The sequence below is a fragment of the Macaca thibetana genome, chromosome 6 (assembly GCF_024542745.1).
Source record: "Macaca thibetana thibetana isolate TM-01 chromosome 6, ASM2454274v1, whole genome shotgun sequence".
Taxonomy (NCBI): domain Eukaryota; kingdom Metazoa; phylum Chordata; class Mammalia; order Primates; family Cercopithecidae; genus Macaca; species Macaca thibetana.
The window spans coordinates 72638545-72661421 of NC_065583.1; the positions used below are offsets into that span (position 1 = coordinate 72638545).

Here is a 22877-nt window from a genome sequence, read left to right on the forward strand (position 1 = left end):
AAGTACTGAATGTTGTTCATGTAAATGAGCCTATCTAAATAATTCTTTTAAAGCAAGACAGTGGAGATCATTAACATACACCTTTAATACAAATGGGGAGGAAAAATGAAAAAAATCTCCTAATATTACATGAATGTTCCATGAGATTCAACAGAGGTGATATAATCATGCTTGGAATTTTTAAATTCTAAATCTAAAATAATATATTACAAAGTACAAATAACATACCATGGGAAACTATTATATGTCTCAAAAAAATATTCCAGTAATGATGAAGATACTATTCTTGAAAATTCATGTGAACAGTTTAAAAATGTCTATTAATAAATGGAAGTAGGAAAGGAAATATTTCTAAATCAATAGTACGTACTTTAGAGATAAGTAAATTTATGAATCAAATATTTAAGTAGACATTTCACTATTTTATCAACACTAAAAAGTTTACATATTCAAATTAACTAAAAACACTTTATCTTATGTGAATACGGAGGATCACCTAAAATTTAGTCTTACCTACACACAAGTATATACTATCTAATTATCTTTATTTTCACACAAAGAGAAGTAAAAGTCAAGCAGAGTCTGGAAGGCAGCAAAGACAAATTTGCTCTTCTAATTTCAGAGGCTGTGGAAGTCAATAGCCCAAGAAATATTATCCCTAACCTGAAATATTTGTATGTAAACAGAATAATCTAACACAGTGATAGCTAGTTGTACTAAATCTGTTATGGCACCAGGGAGCCCTTCAAAGAAAACAATGCCAATCTCTGCTTCTGTCTTCACAAGGCCTTCTGTGTGTCTCTCTGTGTCCTTTCTCTCATCTTCTTACAAGGACTCCAGTCATTGGATTTAGGGCCTACTCTAAATCCAGAATGATTTCATCTTGAGATCCTTGACTAATTACATCTGCAAAGACCCTATTTCCAAATAAGGTCACATTCTGAGATTCTGGGTACACAGGAATTTTAAGGGTACATTCTTCAAATCACTACATTCCTCTCACAGAGAGTGCAGGGTTAGTCAGACTTCAAGCTTCAAGTTCCAGATCTGCCACCTCTTAGCTTTGTGATTCTGGGTCCATTCTCACTTGTCTGTCAAAGATAAACCCTGGATATAACCTGTACTTCCTCACTCTACAGGATACTGTAAGGAACAAGTGAGCAAATGCACATGAAACTGCTTTGCAAAGTGCAATGTAGTGTATAAACGAAATGTTTTGTTTTAAAAGTTATCATTTTACCTTTAACAGTTACTTTGGCATTTATTAACCCATTTATGACTAGTGTTCCATTGTTGGAATGCTAAGCTTATGGGAGTTATTTATATCCTACTGCTCAAGGTTATTGCTAAGGTCTGATTTTTCACACACAAAAAATGTTCACACAAAAAAATTTGCAACCTCTGGCATAAATGTGTTAATTGATGTAATATACAGGCTTCCTCTTGCACCATAACCTGAAAAATGCTCATAATAATTTTTCACATCAATTTACATTTCAAAATATGCTAAACCTAAGAGCTTATGTGCTAATTTATGTAATTACAGATAAAGTAACTACAATGCAAGAACCTGCATTAAATTGGCCCAAGTTCCTTTTCTCATACTTCACTACTTATTTGTGAACTTTATCTCCACCTGAGAGATAACCAACCATTTACTTCTTTTCTAACTCTCTTTCATTACTACACCATTCTTCAACCCTACACATAGTTCACAGCAACTCTAACATTGAAGAATTACCCTACGCAATTTTCAGTGAAAGAAAATTGAATTTAGTCATTTGGAAGGCACTAAAACAACTAAGCAAGGAGATAGGGTCTACCAAAGGATGACTTTTTTTTTCTGTCATTTTGTATCAGTGTGTATGATAAACATGTGTGCATTTGACTTACTAATTAAAGTATACTGTTAGATCAGGAAGGCAAGAACTGTGGCCTGCTCATCTCTATATCCCTAAGCATCAGGTAATGTGTTTTGCATATGTAAAACTTCAATAAATATTTGTTGATTTTAATCTTATACAGAAGAAAGAACAAGAAGCTGACAAATAAACCTTCAAAAAAATCTCTTCCTTGAGCCTTTTCAGTTGTTCAAGATTTAAATACCCAACTCTCTGGAGGCAGATATTCACTTCCAAACACTTTTCAACTTATAATTTTTTTTTTTTCATTTAAATTTCCAGCTAAGGGAACAAAACAAAAGCATACAAAAGAAGGACCATTTTGGAAGCCAGCTAGAAGGTTTAGGGGATAAGCCCAAACTGAAGGGACATCAAAAGTGAAAATCAAGAAGAATCAAGGTCTGAAATACCCATTGGACTGGGTCAATAATAAAACTTACGAAACAACACCTAAACTAGAGAGAAAATATGTTGAAATCATTTTGTGAAGGCATTTTATGATAAAAAGAAAATGTATCTTACAGTGCTTTTATCATTTCTTCTTGCATCTTTTGTAAGGAGTCCAGAAGCAGGGGAAGTGTGATATCATAATACTGATTCTGATGGAGCTGTGCCCCTTTCAACGCCAATACATACTGATTGTGCAACATATGAAGTTTCATTGTCGCTTTATCGTATCGTTCCTTGGCCTTTTCAGTTTCCTTCCCTGAAAAAAAAAAACTGAAGAACGTTAGTAAAAGAAAAAAATTTTATCTTCACTACATGAAAACTGAATTACTACTGTTTTGTTATTTCACACATTTTATAAATAACAAAATTTTATTGAACACACACTATGTGCTTAGCTTTATGCAAGGTACTGTTGATTTGCCCATCCTTAACACAAAGGTTGCCAAGAAGGAGGCATGTAGGATACTAAATGGTGAATAAAGGTCAAAGTAAAACACAGAAAAGTACAGATATATGATCCTTTTCATCTTCAAGAAGCTTATACCAAATTGAAACAACAGTGCACATAAAACTGTAAAACCAAGAAACCAAGAAAGTTTGTAAATAATGTTAAATTTTTAGGTCTATGTTTGAGATATCAACAAAGACAAGGGTACTCAGAGGAGGCTTTGTGGAGAAGCAAACCTTAAAATATAGGACATGTCTGGAGAAGTATAAGAAAGATAAGAACAGATAGTCCCTTCCTCTCACCTTCCTTTTTTCCCTTCATTCCTTCCTTCCTTTCACTCAATGAATATTATTAGCTGAACACTACTAGGAACTGTGCTAAACACTGGGAATTCAGTATTTGGCAAAACAGAGTCCTTGACATAGAGCCTTGTGAACTGGAATATTGAGTGACTACATGGAAAGAACAAAGTTACATAGAGATAAGCTTATCTAAAGACAGCAAGTTTTGAGAAAGTTAAAGAAATAGGTCTGCTTAGGTAGGGCACTTCTAGGTGCTGAATGACTTGAAAATCAAGCAGAGAAATTTAGACTTCATGTAGAGGAAGTCTGAGAGATACTGATAATGTTATAAGTTAAAACATTTTATAGTTCCTCCACTAGTCATTTAGAAAACATTTACAGATTGCCAATATAAGCGAATGAATATATAAATAAATGAAAATTTTAAGCAGATCTTAAACTTTTGATGCAAATTGCACAAATATTTCTTGTCAATGTAGATTCAGAAAACAAACTGTTGAAGATATTTACTAATTTCTGCCCTTTCCAAAGAGGTCCTCCAAATAAATCCCCTCCCCAGAAACAGATCTTAAGTTGAGAATTTTTGACGGCAGCCTCCCTTTTGTTGCCGTTCTGCGTAGGCTCAGCAACCACCTGAGTATTCCTCATTTAAGAATCTCAGTACCCCCAGAGCAAAGAGCAGAGAAAAGGTGAGGCCTTTGCAAAGAGGGACAATTTCAGACCTCGGACCATTCCCAGGAAGAAGAACAGAATGAGAAATAGAATTCCTTTGCTTTCTCATCATCCCTCCAATTCTGATGCTCAGGAACTACATCCACATCACATAAACAGAAACAAACCTTCTGGCAGACTTGTACGTCTCTACTATCAACACATTCTAGTGTTCACAAACACTAGAATCATCACTGACTTCTAGGGAGTAACACATAATTATATTAAAGAGTTTAATTCTGTACCCATAGTCCATTCACTGGCTCTTGCACATGGGGATATTAATAACTGTCCAAGTTATTAATAAAATGTTACCCAGATAATCTATTTCACTTTATAACATAAAGAACTTCTCAATAAGAAAATAGTATTTTCACCTGAGTATCTCTAACCCCTGTCACTGCTGACCAGAAACATGTTCTAAAACTAGAGTGGCAGGAGGGAAGCAAGTACATTAATTCAGTTCTCACCTGAAGAAAATCAGAAAGAAAAAAAAAAAACAACTTTAATCACTAAAGTAGTAGTTTTTCAAACTTTTTGACTACCACCCACAAGATAATATATTTTATGTCACGAACTAGTAAATAATCATATATGTGTTTATATAACTTTAATATAAAATGATTATTCTCCTTACTATGAGGTATGCCCAGTGATTTTTTCAAAAATTCAAATCTATTTAAATTTTTTTAATGTTTATCAGAAATCAGTAAACTTTTTGTCTCACTTAAAATAAATCCCTAGAGATTTATTTCACTCTGCATGACACTTGGCACAACTTTTTAACTTAGCAATTAATAAAATGACTTCCGTAATACTAACCATGAATGATTCTTAATGTTCTAAGGAATATATCCTCCCACATGATCAGTTACTATAATAATTTTTCATAGAATAATATAATAGCATTTTTATTCATGAATATTACTACTTAGCATTCTTCTTACAGAATATATTTCATTAAAAGTCCCCAAAAGTCAATGCAATTGCCTGGGTACAATGGCTAATGTGTAATCCCAACACTTTCAGAGGCTGAGGCAGGCAGATTACTTGAGGTCAGGAGTTCGAGGCCGGCCTGGCCAGCACAGTGAAACGCCGTCTCTACTAAAAATACAAAAAAATTAGCTGGGTGTGGTGGTGCATGCCTGCGGTACCAGGCATTGGGGAGGCTGAGGCAGGAGTATGACTTTAACCCAGGAGGCCGAGGGTGCAGTGAACCAAGATCAAGCCACTTCACTCCAGCCTGGGCAACAGAATGAGACTCCATCAAAAAAATAAAAAAAATAAAAAAGGTCAATGCAACTGACATATCTATGGCCAGCCCACAGCCTTCCATCTAAAAATGAGCACCCTTTTCCTCTCCACCCACACAAGTTAGGAGGAGGCTTCTATATGAAGCTGACACCCAAGATCTAAGGTATATAACTGCCCATATAGGAACCAATATTTTGGCTAGAAGCTAAGTCATATTAATTCCTGAATAAGAGTAAAAGTTCACTAACTCGTGCTATAGAAGCTGCCCTTTTTAAGGCCCATTTCAAGGTTTTTGGTTTTTGGTCTGTTTTTTTTTTTTTTACTCACCATTTTTAAGCTAGTTTAAGTTTCACTGACTACTTGAAATTGAATAAATTAATTCTGACAACAGTTCAAAAGGTCAGGTACAATTAACCAGGTAAGTTAATTCCAAGTAATAAAGACACTTTCTACAGTCCACATGTTCATAATAAGAAAACAAAACAGGCAGTTACCATGCAAGTGTATTTGAGTATTGTGTTCTAAGATGTTACGTTTTACTGTCAGTTCAAAAGGTATAATCAATTCACTGAATTCCACATTTTGCCCTATTTAAAAATTTTATTGTTATATTAACTATTATTCCTAATTCCCTAAATTTTTTAGTCTAACTTCAGAAGACAATCTCTCTACACATTTTCATTGAGACATTTAAACCACCCATCTGTCCTCCCACTTGCACAGATATTTAAACTGCACACTACCCATCTGTCTTTCTAGCTGGTGTAAATGATTCACTAAATACACAACACTCAACTCACTAAGATTTTATGCTCCAAGATAACATTAGAAAAGTTAAGAATTTCCCAGATGCCTTTATCTTTATTAAATATAGTATATGACAAACAACCTGAAGCTATTAGAGCCAAAATTTAATCATCAACAGCTTACCAATGGTCATTAATAACAATTACAAAAATATTTAATGCCTTTGGAAACATCCAATGTGGAATCCATTGTATTAAAATGATAATAATAAATTCTCAAAACCACTTTCAGGTTTAAAACCAGATTTCAGGTTATGTTTTAACAGATTTTGGGGAGGAGTACTCCACAGCTCACATACACTTCTACATTTGGTTATAAGGCATACTTATGCATGCACATTATCAATCAATCTTTTATCTCCTTCCCTTGAAGGTATAAACAAAGAGTTTTAAAAACATGCTCACTTACCATGATTTAGAAAGGGATTCTATGCTACTTTTTACTGATTTGTTTTAAAATAAATGTTTACGGTGCTATATAGGATATATAAGTCAATTTCAGAAATGTTAATACCATATAAAAACCAATGTTACAAATAAAAACTTTAAAATTCCTTTTACTTAACAAAATTGTTGCAAAAAATAACCTAATACAATTCTGTTTACTTCAAAATATCTCAGATCACTAATATACTTTCTTAACTTTTAAATAAATGCATATGATCTTAAAATTATGTGAAGTATATAGAATAAAACAATTCTTATTTTTCATACAACAGATACAGAATCCTATCTTTGTTCTGTGTGCTTTTTTCCTTTTTTTCTTTAAACGATGACAGGCATTGGAGCAGGGCATGGAGTGTTCTACGTGTCAATCAACAAGGAGGAAAACATCCAATTTTTCCTCCTCCACATAATAAAATTCACAAAGAGATTAAATTATAATTCATTTGCCACTTGTTGACAAATCTATTTATTGTTTTGTAATAACAGAATGTATAAACAACATGTCACGCCATAAACAATATAATGAAGCTAGCAAAACTCAATTATGTAAGTTTGACATTTACAAGAGAAAGGCTAGACTACTCATTAAGCTAGTCTAAAAAGTCACCTTTTTTATTATAAATGTCTGAAGTGTTTGCCATTTGTGAAATATTATGGTAGAAAGCCTGTGATAATAAATAAGAAGTGATTATTTTCTAAAAATAAAGTGCCCACAAGTACACCCTGCTTTGATTTGGATAACTAAACTTTCTACTACCTTATAATTTTCCTTTCTTTCAGAACATTCCTTGTTAATATAGTTTGGCTCTGTGTCCCGACCCAAATCTCATCTGGAATTATAATCCTTGTAATTCCCATGTGTCAAGGGAGGGACCAGGTGGAAGGTGACCGAATCATGAAGGGGTTGTTTCCCCCCATGCTGTTCTCGTGACAGTGAGTTCTCAGAAGAGCTGATGGTTTTATAAGGCAGTTTTCCCTGCTCTTGCTCAGTCTCTCACCTGCCGCCATGAAGTCATGTCTCTTCCTCTTTCACCATGATTGTAAGTTTCCTGAGGCCTCCCCAGCAATGTGGAACTGTGAGCCAATTAAACCTCTTTTCTTCATAAATTGCCCAGTAAGTATATGTCTTTATAGCAGTGTGAAAAGAGATTAATATGCTCCTCAACTTCACAATTTTACTTATTACTCTACAATCACTATCCTAGGCACACTGAGTATGAAGAAAATGCACAGGAATTCATCTTAACTTATAGTTACTTGGGTCAAATGTATACACAAGTTTTTTTTCACATGGAAGTTAAATTCAAGTGCGATATGTAGAAACAATGAAGGAGCTACCTTTTTTACTCAGTGTGGTTCTGACAAGAACAATGTTAAAAGTCAATTCTAGTCTTAGCTTTTCCTTTGATTAGCTGTGCAGCCCCAAGCAAACCATTTAATCTAAATTTTAGTTTCTAAGTTTTAAACATAGGAGTTAAATTATCTGCCCTTTCTAATTCACTGGGTTGTAATATAGATTAAATGGCAGAAAATTGGCAAAATGCAGTTAATAGCAAAGGCTAAATAAAGCACAGAATTTGGAAAGAAAAAAAAAAAAAACTTTTGTGTTTATATGCTCCTATAAAGCATTAAAAAAAAATAATAGGTATGGCTAGGCACGGTGGCTCACACTTGTAATCCCAGCATTTTGGGGGACAGAGGCGGAAGGATCATGAGGTCAGGAGTTCAACACCAGCCTGGCCAATATGGTGAAACCTTTTCTCTATTTAAAAATACAAAAATTAGCTGGGTGGTGGTGTGTACTCCCAGCTATTCGGGAGGCTGAGGCAGGACAATCACTGGAACCAGGAGGCGGAGCTTGCAGTGAGCCGAGATCGTGCCACTGCACTCCAGCCTGGGCGACAGAGTAAGATTCCGTCTCAAAATAATAATAATAATAAATAATAATAAATAGGTATATACATATTTTGCTACTTTTAATAAATTTCCTGGCATAAGAAAATGTGATTTATCAAGAAACATTTATTAAACATTTTATGGGTTTTGAACTGTTCAGAGAACTGAAAGTGATACTTTATTTAAAAATTCAATATAAAACACCTTTAAAGAGCAAGTTCTCAAACTCTGTGTAATATAATTTCCTTGCATATATAGTGACTGCTACATTCGATTGACCCACAGTCTTCTAACAACCTGTAAAGTGAATGATGTACCATGTCCAAATCTACATTCCATAATTTTATGATACTGTGAATGAGGGAATTCTGGGTAGCTGGGATATGGCAGCAGCATAATTCTGAATCTCCCACATATTACCCAAAACTATAATAAAGAAAAAAAGGAAAAATATAACTCATACCCTCAGCATAACAGGCAGACAGAGTCCAAATTTTAAATTGGCTATGAGTAGAAAAGTAAACACCAAATCTCTACAAATGATCTCTCCCCCTCCCATAGCAAGCCTTTATGAAGACCAAAGGCTGTTGGGTGGGTTGTTTGGGGGTGGGTGTAAGGGGGGTGAGGCAGGGGTGGGGATGAAGAGAAGAAACAGCAGCATGCTTAAGACTGATCTAAAAACAACCATCAGAAAAAGAAGGTCTGCTCTACATGTGAAAATACTGAAAAACTGTAGTGGTAGATTACAGCAGTGACAGTAATGTAAGAAAGGAGGAGGAACTAAGATACTACTTCTCATCTACCAAATTGAGAAACTCTGTTGGTGAGAATGTGGAGAAAAAAAATTCATACATTTCTAGTAGAAATACAAATTGGTATAATCCTTATAGAAGGAAATTTGGCAATATCTAACAAAATAACATGTAAATATACTTTTTAACCCAGCAATCACACTTCTTGGAATTTATATCACACTTCTGGGAATTCATTCCTCCAATCACACACACAAACACACACACAATACAAAACACATATATAAGGTTATTTTAAGCTATATGTCCATATGTAGGAAAGGGCTTAAATAATCTTAAAGTGGCATGCAGTTGTTGAAATGAATGAAAAAACTAGCAAGAGACTGACGACAGAAAAAAAAAAGAATGAAAAAACTATCTACCAACTTGAATGTTGTCATTTTCAGGATGCATTATCAATGGAGAAGCAAAGGAAAAAGAATATTATATAATCGTAGTTTTGTGCAAGAAAGAAAGAGAAATAAAAACGACTGAGTTTTCTATATGGTTTTGAACAGTGTTAACTTTTAGAATCACTAAAGTTTCACACAGAAATAAACAAAATTAACAAGGATGGGGGGGGCAGAATTAAAATGAGATACAACAGAAACAAATGAACCAAACTGTATTTCCAGTGAGTAACACTAACCACACTAAAAGGAGTAGGGAAGTAATTTTGTAAAAAACTAAGTAACTTTGGAAAACAGTATATGATTACAAATAGAAGGCTAAAGACAAGAAAAGATTTAAACAAATACCAAACTGTAATTTTTAAGTTTCATTTTTCAGAGGCATGAGTTAGCAATATTGAAATTACTTTCTGTGTATTCTAGCATTTGAGCAAGTAAGTAAAATATTGTGAATAACAGAAGCTCGGTTTCTCACTGCCAGAGAAAGCAGTTGCAAATATATAAATAGGAAGAGAAGGAATAAACTCTATGGTATTGGATTTGAATTTGAAGTATCAATGTGAACCCCTCAGTGTATCCCTAGATAGACCAATAGATAACAGAAAAAAAGCACAGGTGTACATGAGTGTGTACATGTTGCTTATTTCCTGTCTCTGTCAATTAACAGGACCTAGAACAAGATACTCCACTAGCAACGAGCACACCAACGGCCAGATATTGTTTTCCAAATACAATTCTCCAATAAAAGGAACTAGGGTTTCATAGAGAAATGGAACCTGAAGTAGGAAAAGTGTAAGATGAGCCAGAAAATACGTACTCAATGAATGATAGGAATGTGTCAAAAGGACAGAGGAGCCAGTTTGAAGTGGCTCCCACTGCCCAAATCTGAGCATGATAGTATAAAATTATTATAGTAGAAAATTATAATCCATGAATAAAAATCTGAATCTGTGAGTTCATTCTAATACATTAAATTAATACATAAATTTAAAAAATAAACCGGAGAGAGGGAAAAGCCCTTCCATATATTAAAAACAAATTAATAAATGTAAAAGGAATAATGGAATTAGAAAATTACCATTTCACAATTGCTATGATAATAAATAATTTAGGCAAGCACCATTGATAGAAAAACTAGTGGGTGAAAATCTGAAGAGTAACACCATATTTACACAGTGTCAATGTTTTCCCTACAATACTTATTAACAAGGAAAAATGAAAATGTGACTTTAGTGTGGAGAAATCAAGTATATACCACCTTATTCCAATGATCAAATTAATATCCAATAATGGGATGAACTGACATCATGAACCTGATATAAAGCACCGACAACAGAACATTATTTCTATGGTATTCCTATGAAAACTAAATAACAAATATTATGCAGAAAAACAAATCAAGGAATACTCCACAAAATAACCGTCCTATACCGCTCAAAAATGTCAACGTTTTGCGAACCATAAAGACTTTTAACTATTCCAGCGTAAAGGCAACCAAAAAGATATGACAACTTAATAAATATACATTTACTTTTTATATTTACACATACACACATACACATACATATATATGTACCACATACAGAGACAGAAAAGTATAAAGCAAATGTGGTAAAATGTGAACATTCAGGAAACGTGAGTGAACGGTATATGGGAATTCTTTTTACTATTCTTTCAACATTTCTATAGGACTGAAATGATGTTAAAATATAGTTAATAGACAGCTGTGAAAACTGGATCAAACTTTTAAAGTAACAGAATAATCATTATATATAAAGAACTGGTGTTATTCAGCCTACAGACAAGAAGCCTCAACAATTTGTTCTTTAAATATCAAAACACTGATTTCCTAGTTCAGAAAAGAAAATTTAGTTTTAATTTGTATGTCTCCTAGCAGGTATGTTTCCACTGCATGTAATATTAATACAAAAAGAAGCCATACTATGAAAAAAAAAAAAAAAAAGATTTAACTCTACTTTAGAAGACTAGTCAAGTATGTGGAAAAACAACATTTACAGAAAATTTAGGGCATTCATCCTTTAAATGTTTATCTACAATCCATGTTGTCCTAGGTTATATGAGGGATGCACAGTTATAGTCTCTTCCTAAAAGATATTTGATAAGAAAATTAAAATGAAGGCTCACCAAATAGTCATCATGTTAAGATATAACTGTACCACAAGAAGTGCAGAGATCATCATTAACTTAGCATAAACAACCACACACTAACCTCCAACTCCTAATATGTACTATGATATGAAACGTATCTAATAAGTTGATGAACACACTTAAAAAACTGGCTTAAAAGCTACATGTTATGCATAAAATATCTCTAGAAAAAGCAGATAATATCTGTTGCCTCTGGAGGAAAAAAATGAATAATGACTGGGGAGAAAAAACTTTTCATTGTGTACTTAATAGTTTGTACCTTATGATTTTGAAATCTGAGCCACATTACTGTGAAGAGGGAGTCCGTGAACCCCATTTTTAGAAATTACTCTGAAGAGAACTTCCATAAGCTTTCACCAGCATATCTAACCTTTTTATCTGAATCCATATCTCTCCATCTCTCCTAAACTATTACTACGAATAAACTGTCCTTGTTCAAAGTAAAGACTAATCTATTTATTTGGGTACTAGATGTATCCTCTCTCACCTACTCAGGGACATTTCTCCAGCAATTCTTCCTTCATTCCTGCTGCCTCAACTGTGTTTCCTTCCCTAGAAGTGCAGTTTCATCAGCAAACAAGTTGTAATAGCTCCCAATCTTGAAAAACAAACAAAAAAAACCTCCCTTTACTGCACTTCTTCCAGTTACTTCCATATTTCTCTCCTCCCCTTTACTGCAGAACTGATACTGGTTATCTCCAGTTTCTTTTCTCTCCTTCTTTCTTAAACCCAGTCCATTTAGGATTTTCCCTGTACCACTCCACTGAAATTTCTCTTGTCAAAATCACCAATAATGTACACTTTGCTAACTCCAAATCTTAGTCCTCACCTTATGTTTTAGCAGTATTTAACCTAGTTAATCACTTGCTCTTCCTTGAAACCTGTCTTCCCATATTGTCTTCCAGAATAGCACATTCACTTAGTTTTCCTATTGGTCTTTTGTATTATTTTTAACTCTTTATTTCCCTGACTTCATGTTGGGCTCAGTCTTTGTTAAGACTCTTCTCTTTTTTTATCTTCATTCATACTACTGGTAATGTCATAAAATCTCATGGCTTTAAAATGACAATTAACATTTCATATTTATAGTTCTACTCCAGACCTCTCCCTGGAACTGCTGAACTAGAGATTTAATTCAACATCTCCACTTAAGTATCTAATAAAACTCTAAAAACCGGTCTTCCCACATTTTTCCCACCTCAGTTACTAACAATGCCATTCTTCAGTTGCTCAGGCCAAAAATCCTGGAATCAGTTTTTTCCTCTTTTTCTCACAAACTACATCCAATTCAATGGCAAATCCTCTAGGCTTTTTTTGTTTGTTTGTTTGTTTTTGTTTTTCGACAGGGTGTTGCTGCTCTGTCACCCAGGCTAGAGTGCAGTGGGGGCAATCTTGGCTCACTGTAACCTCCACCTCCTGGGTCAGGCAATTCTGGTGCCTCAGCCTCCCTAGTAGCTGGGACTATAGGTGTTTGCCACACGAGGACTGGTTAATTTTTTGTATTTTTAGTACAGACAGGGTTTCACCATGATGGCCAGTGGCCAGGTTGGTCTTGAACTCCTGGCCTCAAGTGATCTATCTGCCTCAGCCTCCCAAAGTGCTGGGATTACAGGCATGAGTCACCGCGTCCAGCCAGTTCTACTTTCAATAGATAGTAGATTTTCATTATTTGTGAAAGTTGTATTCCTGAATTTACCTACGGGGTAAAATTTCTTTAAAACCCCCAAAACAATACATGCACTGCATTCCAGGTCAATTATGGGTATGCCATGTGCAGAGCAGCAAAAAATTTGAGTAAAGGCACAGGTTCTGAGCTGAGGTTGAACAAAAGTAGGCTCTGCTCTGTTTCAGCTTTTACAACTGTAAACAATTTGCAGTCTATGTGGTGCATTTTTCACATTTTTGTAAATTTTGTTAGTGATTTCACTGTTTGAAATGGCGCTAGTGCTGAAGTCTGTCTAATGGTCCTACACTCAAAAAGGCTGTGATGACCCTTAAAGAGAAGATACCTGTATTAGATAAGTTTCATTTAGCCATGAGTTATAGCACCACTGGTTGTGAGTTCAATGTTACATAAGGTGTCTTTAAATGAAAACATACATAAAACAAAGTTATGTATTGATCAGTTGCTGAAAATGTTGCCATTGCTTGCAGGAAACAAATCTTTATGTCCCCTAGGTGAAACAAGTCAGCACTAACTAATTTAATGTACACAGTGACTTTGTCAAACTACCATGAATAACAAGGATTCATTGTTTATACAGAATTTGAGCACTTCTCAGCACTTCTTTTGCTACCAACCAGGTCCAAATCAGCATGACCCCTTGCCTAAACTACTGCAACAGCCTGGAAGTAACTGTCTCCTTACTTTTGTCCTTCCTCTCTCATTTCAGACTATTCTCAAAAAGGTTACAACAATTATCCTGTTAAAATATAAGTTCATTCACGTCACTCCTCTGCTCAAAACACCCCAATGGCTTCCTATCTTACTTGAGTAAAAGTCAGTGTTTTAAAAGAACTACCAAGATCCTACATAATCTATGTGTTGCCTGTCAACTACCATCATTCTTCATCTCTGACCTCATGTCATACCTCCATGCCTCTCTTATCAATCAACTCAGTTACAGACAAAAAGGCATCTGCACTGATCTTCAAATATGCCAGAAATGATAAAATCTCAATGACTTTGTTTGGCTGTTCTCTCTACCTGGAGTACTCTTTGCTACAGATGATCACGTGGTTCATTCCCTGACTTCCTTCACTCTTTATTTAAACGTTTCTTTCTCCATGAGGAATACGCGATCATCTTCTCAATACTCAATCTCCCTACCTTGTTTCGTTTTTCTCCATGGTATTTATTTATCACCATTTTACATGCTATGTTTCACTTATTTCTTTATGAATCAGCTATCTTCTGCTCTAAAATGTAAGCCTCAAGGAGGCTGGGATTTTTGTATGTATTGTTATCTACAATATCCCAAATTAAGACAGCAGTGACTAACATATAGCAAGAACTCAACAAACAGTTCTTAAATGCATAAATTGATATAGTTCTTATTTGAAAAAAAGAAATTCAAACAAATCAATTTTTTAAAAGTTATTGAAAGATTGTAATTTTACCATGTGCTGTTTAGGTCACACTGTTTATATTATCAATACTACCTTATGACATTTATATCATCTTTTTAGTAATGAAGTCCAGAACTAGTATTGCTAAGAAGCTTGCCTATAAAATATAGAAGATAGAACTTCTCTTAATTTTTTCATGTGTAGAACTTAGCTTTGTTTCCTTAACAAAACTAAGCAAAATATGGACAAATTTAGGAAATAATATAAAGAATATAAATGAATCATATAGCATATTCCATCCCATATATTTCAGCATTTAATGAGATTATTATAACTGTCATTCCAATTTCTGCACAGCTTTAACCCAATGCAAATTTCATTAAAGCTAAGAGTGCCATTACTTTTAATTACCTTGTAAAGTTCCTATCATATTAAGGAAATTTCACTTCATACTTTATGCAGCAAAAAGCATTCATTCCGTAAGTTAGCTGCTGATATATATTAATCACTAAATCCAAAAATAAGTGGAAACCTCTCATTTTCAGGTCACTTCAACAGAACTCATGACCAACCACTGTAGCTTCAACTCTACTTTGGCAACTACCATGCCCAATATGAATTTTTCCATATGTTCAACTGAGAGAGAAATTTGAGTTCCAGAATATAAGGACCTCCATATAACACCCACACATGATTTTGATATTTAAATATCACCAAAATATACAGATATTGAATAAGAAGGCTAGTTGCCATTCTTGGTGAACTCAAATTGAGGAAATTAACTAAAATAGCTTTTAAAAAGTCGTATCCATTTTTTAAAATGTGGACTTATTCAAACATAAATTTAACCATCTGTCTAAAGGCTGGACTCATTTCAAACTGGTTTTCATAATTAAAGTACTCTACAGAGACAACTCAACAGATGTAATCAATTTTAATTGGCTATAAAATATCACAAACTATTCATAATGCATGAAGAGGCAATTTAAGAAAATCTACTTCCCAATTACAGAAAAATTTACTTTTGAATGAGACTTGCAGCTACTCCCCACAGTTCTAGCAGTAGGTATCCTCTCACTCTGTCTGCTTAGGGTAAATGACGGCTTACAAATTACCAGAGGGTTTACCAATCCCTTAGCACTCTTTTATTTATCAGAGAAAAAGGATAATTAGGAAGATAGTTTGTTTCCCCACTCGTGTGATAAAAGAGGGTGAAGATAACTCCTTTCAAGTGCCTCTAGACTGATTGACATGGGCATGTGTAATGTAGAGTAGCTATCCTGTTTTCTTTTTTTTTCCCTAAACATGATGTGTGATAAAGCAGAAGCATTCAGACTCCTACTCATGTAAGAAAAGGCCTCATAAATACTATGATCGGTATTTTGAGGTTTGGTAAACATAAAACCCTAGCATAACTCTAGACCTACAGAATCAATTAAGTAGGCTATATCTGAATATATAATTAGAGTGTAGTTATTTTTAACATCTTTTCTGATACTTCAGAATATCTTTAAGTAAACTATAAAACTTCAAAAAAAAACCACATTTGAAATTATTAAATTCAATACCATACAATATGGTTTTGCTTACATATTATAAAATTGGCATGCATTATATTTACTCTTTAATTTTTTTTTTTTTTTTACTTTGAACAAAGTACTACATGGCATCTGCACAAGAACCTGCATGTATATATATAGGTGAAGATGATTGATATGGTTTGGCTGTGTCCCCACCCAAATCTCACGTTGAATTCCCACATGTTGTGGGAGGGAGCCAGTGGGAGGTAACTGAATCATGGAGGCAGGTCTTTCCCATGCTGTTCTCATGACAGTGAATAAGTCTCATGAGATCTCATGGCTTTATAATGCAGAATTTCCCTGCCCAATCTCTCTCTTTGCCTGTTGCCATCCATGTAAGACATGACTTGTTCCTCCTTGCTTTCTGCTATGATTGTGAGGCCTCCCTAGTCATGTGGAAATGTAAGCCCATTAAATCTCTTTCTTTTGTAAACTGCCCAGTCTTCATCAGCAGCATAAAAACAGATTAATACAATGATGTATATTATCTACAACATGAACAATTTCAGGAAATTGTGAGCCCAAAATATCTGGGAATAAATAAACTCATATAACTCTCAGAACAAATTAGGAAGGATGATAAAGTCCACTAAGACTCTAAAACTTAGGTTAATGTATTTTGATCTTTCATTATCACAACAAAGTTTAATTTAGTTCATGTTCTTCATAGGAAGAAACAAAACCAACAAAGGCCATGGACACTGAAATCAGACAGATTTGGTTTCAACTATTTCTTTATTCTCCCCATCATGTACTTAAAAACTGTTTGTCTATGAGAAATTTCCAGGGAAACTATCTAACATTGTAAGTGACCATTATTATTTTTTTTGAATACTGTAAAATAAGTGTAGTAAAATCAATATGATCTGCCCTAAATAAACAGAAAATTACTGTAATAAACAGAATACAGATATTCTTTGCAGCATTTTTTCAGAAATCCCTTGACAAGAAAAAAAGAATAAAAAGTAAATCTTAAAAGTTTAATGTCTTCTAATAGAAAAACAAATAGTATTCCAACTTAAAAAAATAGATAAAACATTTTCCTTCAAGTTTTATATAAAATTTTTTCTCATTTCACATGAGATCAAAAGACAAATCAAACACAAAGACAAAATACTTACGTGTGTACAGTGATAAATCTAAACTTATGGAATTCCTTGAAAAATCAAACACTATAAAAGGATTATCTAAAGTATACAAAAACTTCAATTATTTAACTTATGCAGAAGAAAAATCAGAAACATCTTAACTGTAATCCTCAGATTATTTATGAAACAAAACAAACACATGGAAAAGTATATTATAGATTTCATATAGAAAAACAGTAGAGAATCATTATAAATTCCAAGAGGGAAAACAAGCTCAAAAAAGGCACTAAAAATATTATTTATTTTCTTTTTTTGAGACGGAGTCTTGCTCTGTCGCCAGGCTAGAGTACAGTGGCACAATCTCAGCTCACTGCAACCTCCACCTCCCAGGCTCAAGTGATTCTCCTGCCTCAACCTCCCAAGTACCTAGGACTACAGGTGCGCACCACCACGCCCAGCTAATTTTTTTTGTATAGTAGAGATGGGGTTTCACCATGTTGGCCAAGTTGGTCTTGATCTCTTGACCTCGTGATTCACCCGCCTCGGCCTCCCAAAATGCTGGGATTGCAGGCATGAGCCACTGCGTCCAGCCCTAATAATATGCTTTTTAAACTCCCATCATTTCACAAACAAAATGTTATTATTATTCTCTCTATCATGAATTAAGACAATGTTCTACATTTTATCCTTGGACTAAAAGTCTTATAGCTTTATTAAAAGTGTTAATGAGACCCAGTCTGATAAGTTTAAAATTCACAATGTATAGCGTCTCATCAAAAGTTATCAGGCATTCAAAGAAGCAAAAATATCTACCCAAAATGAGGGAACAAATCAATCAACTGAAAGTGACTGACACAGAAGTTAGAACTGGGTGACAAGGATTTCAAAACAGTTATTATAGTGGTATTCAGTATGTTCAAAAAGTTAAGTAGATATATAAAAGGTTTAAGAAAAGACCTAAATCGGCCGGGCGCGGTGGCTCAAGCCTGTAATCCCAGCACTTTGGGAGGTCGAGACGGGCGGATCACGAGGCCAGGAGATCGAGAGACGATCCCAGCTAACACGGTGAAACCCCGTCTCTACTAAAAAATACAAAAAAACTAGCCGGGCGAGGTGGCGGGCGCCTGTAGTCCCAGCTACTCGGGAGGCTGAGGCCGGAGAACGGCGTAAACCCGGGAGGCGGAGCTTGCAGTGAGCTGAGATCCGGCCACTGCACTCCAGCCTGGGTGACAGAGCAAGACTCCGTCTCAAAAAAAAAAAAAAAAAAAAAAAAAAAAAAAAAAAAAAAAAAAAAGAAAAGACCTAAATCATCCTTGAGGAGGCAAAACCTATACTGCCTGAGTTAACAACCACCACCAAAAAAAAAAAAAAAAAAAAATCACCACCAGATGGGATTACAGGCAATTAGGCACTGCAGAAGAAAAGATTACTAAACTTTTAGACATAGTCACAGAAACTAACCAATATGAAACAGAAAAAAAAGACAATGGGGAAAAAAATTAACAGAGCATTACAAGTCTGTAAGAGAACTACAAGCAGCCTAATATATGTATAACTGGCGTCTCTGAAAGAAAGCAAAAAGAGAGGGGGAGACAAAATATACGTGAAGAAATAATGGCTGAAAGTTTTCCAAATTTGATGAAAATTAAAAACTCAGATACAAGAAGCTCAAAAAACACAAACATAAATTAAAACTTCAATAAAAAACTTACGACAAAGTAAATCATGATCAAATTGCTTAAAACCAATGATAAAAGAAAAATCTTAAAAGCTACCAAAGGAAAATGAAATGTTCAGAGCAACCAAGATAAGGATTATAGCAGATTTCTCTGTGACAAGGCACTGGAGAAACATCTTTAAAAACATGAAGGGGTAAAAATCTGTTTAAAAAAAATTCTATACCCCCAAAAAATATATTTTAAAAATGAAACTGAAATAAATATTTTTTCGGACATACATAAAGAATTCATTATTTGCAGACCTACATTACAAGAAATTTTAAAAGTAAGCCATTCAGGCAAAAGTAAAATGATACCAAATAGAAATAGAGACATAGATAAATAAAGAATGCTGGAAAAGATAAGTACATGGATAAATATATGAAATATTTTATTATTGAAGATAATTTACTATTTAAAAAAATGTAATGTGTAGTTTGCAACATAAGCAAAAGTAAAATATATAAAACATATCACTATAATAGCACAAAGACAGGAAAAGGAGAAACAGAACTATACTACTGTAAGATTCCCATACTATATATATGGCATGTGTACAAAGTGGCATAATACCACTTAAAGATATATTATGGTAAATTACATACAAAATAAAATAAAACATTAGAGCTAACAAATCAGCAAAAGAGATAAGAATCTTCAGAAAAATGTTCAATTAATCCAGATGAAGGTAGAATAAAGGCAAAGTGAAATACAGAATACATGGAACAAAGAGAAAATAAACTGCAAAATGACAGATTAAACTTAACATGATAAAAAGTTACATTTAAATATTGGTCTAAATGCCACTAATTAAAAGGTGGGGATTATCAAGAAACAAAAGCAAGAGATAACTATATGCTGTTTACAAGAGATGCATTTCAGAAATAAAGACGGAAACTGGTTAAAGTATGAAAAAAGAATATAGATAGGTCAGATATGGTGGCTCATACCTGTACTCTCAACACTTTGGGAGGCCCAGGGAGGAAGGTAACTTGAGCTCAGGAGTTTGAGACTGGCCTAGAGAACATGGCGAAACCCCATCTCTATAAAAAGTTAGCTGGGCATAGCAGCACATGCTCGTATTTCTAGCTACACAGTTGGCTGAGACAGGAGGACTACTTGAGCCCAGGAGTTTGAGGGTGCAGCAAGCTATAAGCACACCACCACTGCACTCCAACCTGAGCAACAGAGTGAGACCCTGTTGTAAAAAATAAAATATAAAGGAAAAAAGGAAAAAGAAAAATATATTATGTAAACACTAATCAAAAGAAAGCTGGAATGGCTACATTAATATCAAACAGGATGAATAACAGAGCAAAGAATATTATTGCCAGGCATAATAAAAGTCATTTCATAATAATAAAGTAGTCAGGTCATCAAAAGAATATAATACTCATAAATGCTTACATACCAATAATAGTTTCAAAACACATAAAGTAAAAACTGATAGAATTACAAGAAGAAATAGACAAATCCACAATTATAGTTGGAGATTGCAATATCCTTCCATCAATAACTGATACAACACATAGACCAAAAAATTACTAAGAACATAATGAATTTGAATAATACTATTAAACAACTGTACCAAGTTGACAATGTAGATCACTCTAAAGAACAACAGCAGAATACACATTCTTATCAAGTGCACATAAAGCATTTACCAAAACAGACATTTACTGGCCAAAATAAAATATTACATAAATTTTAAAGTCATAAAAACATTCTCAGACCACAATGAAAGTAAATTTTAAAAAATTAAAAAACTCTAGAAAAATGCTAAAACATTAGGAAACTAGACGGCATTCTTCTAAATAACCTATGAATCAAAGAAAAACACACACAAAAAAACATAATCAAAAAGGAAATTAGAAAGCATTTTGGCCGGAATAAAAATGAAAACATATTATATAAAATTGAGGGGATATTGCAAAAACAATAGTATTTAAGGAACTTTAGAGTGCTAAATGCTTGCATTTGAAAAGAAGATAGTTCTCAAATCAATGACCTCAGCTTCCACATTAAGAAAAATAGAAAAAGTGCAAACTAAGCCTAAAGCAAGCAGAAGGAAGGAAATAAGGACCAGAGCAGAAATTGTTAAAGTAGAAATCACAAAAACAGAAGAAAAAAGACCAAAAGCTGGTCTTTGAGAAGATTAATAAAACTGATAAACCTCTAGTCACAATGATCAGGAAACAAGAGAAAAAGTACTAATAAAGGAAATGTCACTACACATTCTATAAATATAAAAAGGTGAATAAAGGACTATTATGAACAAATTACTATCAATACATTCTATAACTTATATGAAATGGACAAATTCCTGAAAAGACAACCTACCAAACCTAAAATAAAAAGAAACAAATTAAGTAGCCCCATTTTTTTTTTTTTTTCCCAGAGACAAGGTCTCACTTTGTCACCCAGTCTGGAGTGCAATGGCATGTAACTTCGAACTCCTGGGCTCAAGCGATCCTTCTCCTTCTCAGTCTCCCAAGTAATTGGGACAACAAACACACGCCACCATACCTGGCTAAAATAGCCCCGTATTGATTACAGCAAGTGAATTTATACTTTAAAAACTTAACCAAAAAGGAAACATAAAAACAAGCAGATCCAGATGGTTTCACAAGTGAATTCTACCAATATTTAAGAAAGAAATAATACTAACTCAACACAAATCTTCCTAGAAAACTGGTGAGAAGGTAACCAGTCTGAAGCCAGCATTATCCTCATATGAAAATGAGACAAAGACATTACAAGAAACATAGACATAGGTGATAAATTATAAACAAAAACTTAGCAAATCACATCCAACAATATAAAAAGTAATAATACATCATGACTAAGAAAATTGTATTCTTAGTCATGACTAGGGAGATTTTATGCAAGGTTGGTGTAATATTTGAAATGTGAAAATCAATCAAAATAACCATATTAACAAACAAAATGTGCACATATTTATCTCAATAGATGCAGAAAGAGCATTTGACAAGATGTAACATCCATTCTAACACAGGAAAAGAGAAAAATTACTTCAGTACAATTTTTTTTTAAGCCTTTAAAAAAACTACAGCAAACGTCATACTTGAAGGTGAAAGACTAAATAAATGCTTTACACCTAAGTTCAGGAACAAGGCAAGCCAACACTGTTTGCTCCTCTCACTTCTATTCAATATTATACTGGAGGATCTAGCCACTGCAATCAGGCAAGAAAAAGAAAAAGAAGAAAAAAAAAGTCACCTAGATTGAAAAGGTAAAAGTAAAACTGTCTTTATATATAGATAATATGATCCTATAAGTATAAAATCCTAAGAAATTCATATTTAAAAACTAGAGGCCAGGCACAGTGGCTCATATCTGTAACCCCAGCACTTTGGGAGGCCGAGGTAGGCATATCACTTGAGGTCAGGAGTTTGAGATCAGCCTGACCAACATGGTGAAACCCCATCTCTACTGGAAAAAAACATATATACAAAAAATTAGCTGGGAGTGGTAGCAGGCACCTGTAGTCCCAGTTACCCGGGAGGCTGAGCCAGGAAAATTGCTTGAACCTGAGAGACAGAGGTTGCAGTGAGCCAAGATGGTGCCACTGCACTCCAGCCTGGGCGACAGAGCAAGACACCATGTAAACAAAACAAAACAAAATAAAAGTCTACTAGAATTAATAAACAAGTTCAGTAAGTCCACAGGATAAAAGTTAATATTCAAAAATCAATTGTATTTATATATATACACCAGCAATGAACAATCCAAAAATAAAATTAACAATACTATCCACAATAGCACCAAAAATAAAGAACGAACTTTAATAAAAGAAATGTAAGATTTGCACGGAGA

The 22877-nt window shown here is 34.0% G+C and overlaps 1 protein-coding gene across 16 annotated transcripts in view; it reads right to left on the reverse strand.

Moving 5' to 3' along the window:
- FER (FER tyrosine kinase) overlaps window positions 1–22877 on the reverse strand; it is a 725379-nt gene that overhangs the window by 318564 nt on the left and 383938 nt on the right. For 15 of the 16 annotated variants that reach the window (XR_007726658.1, XR_007726657.1, XM_050794609.1 and 12 more), the window contains one exon: window positions 2424–2607. Coding sequence is in view for 13 of the 16 variants with exons in the window: in XM_050794609.1 (XP_050650566.1) it covers window positions 2424–2607 (184 nt within the window). In the remaining 3 variants the exon portion in view is untranslated. Of the gene's footprint in view, window positions 1–2423; window positions 2608–22877 lie in introns of those variants that run through there. The other variant, XM_050794616.1, reaches the window with a different exon arrangement.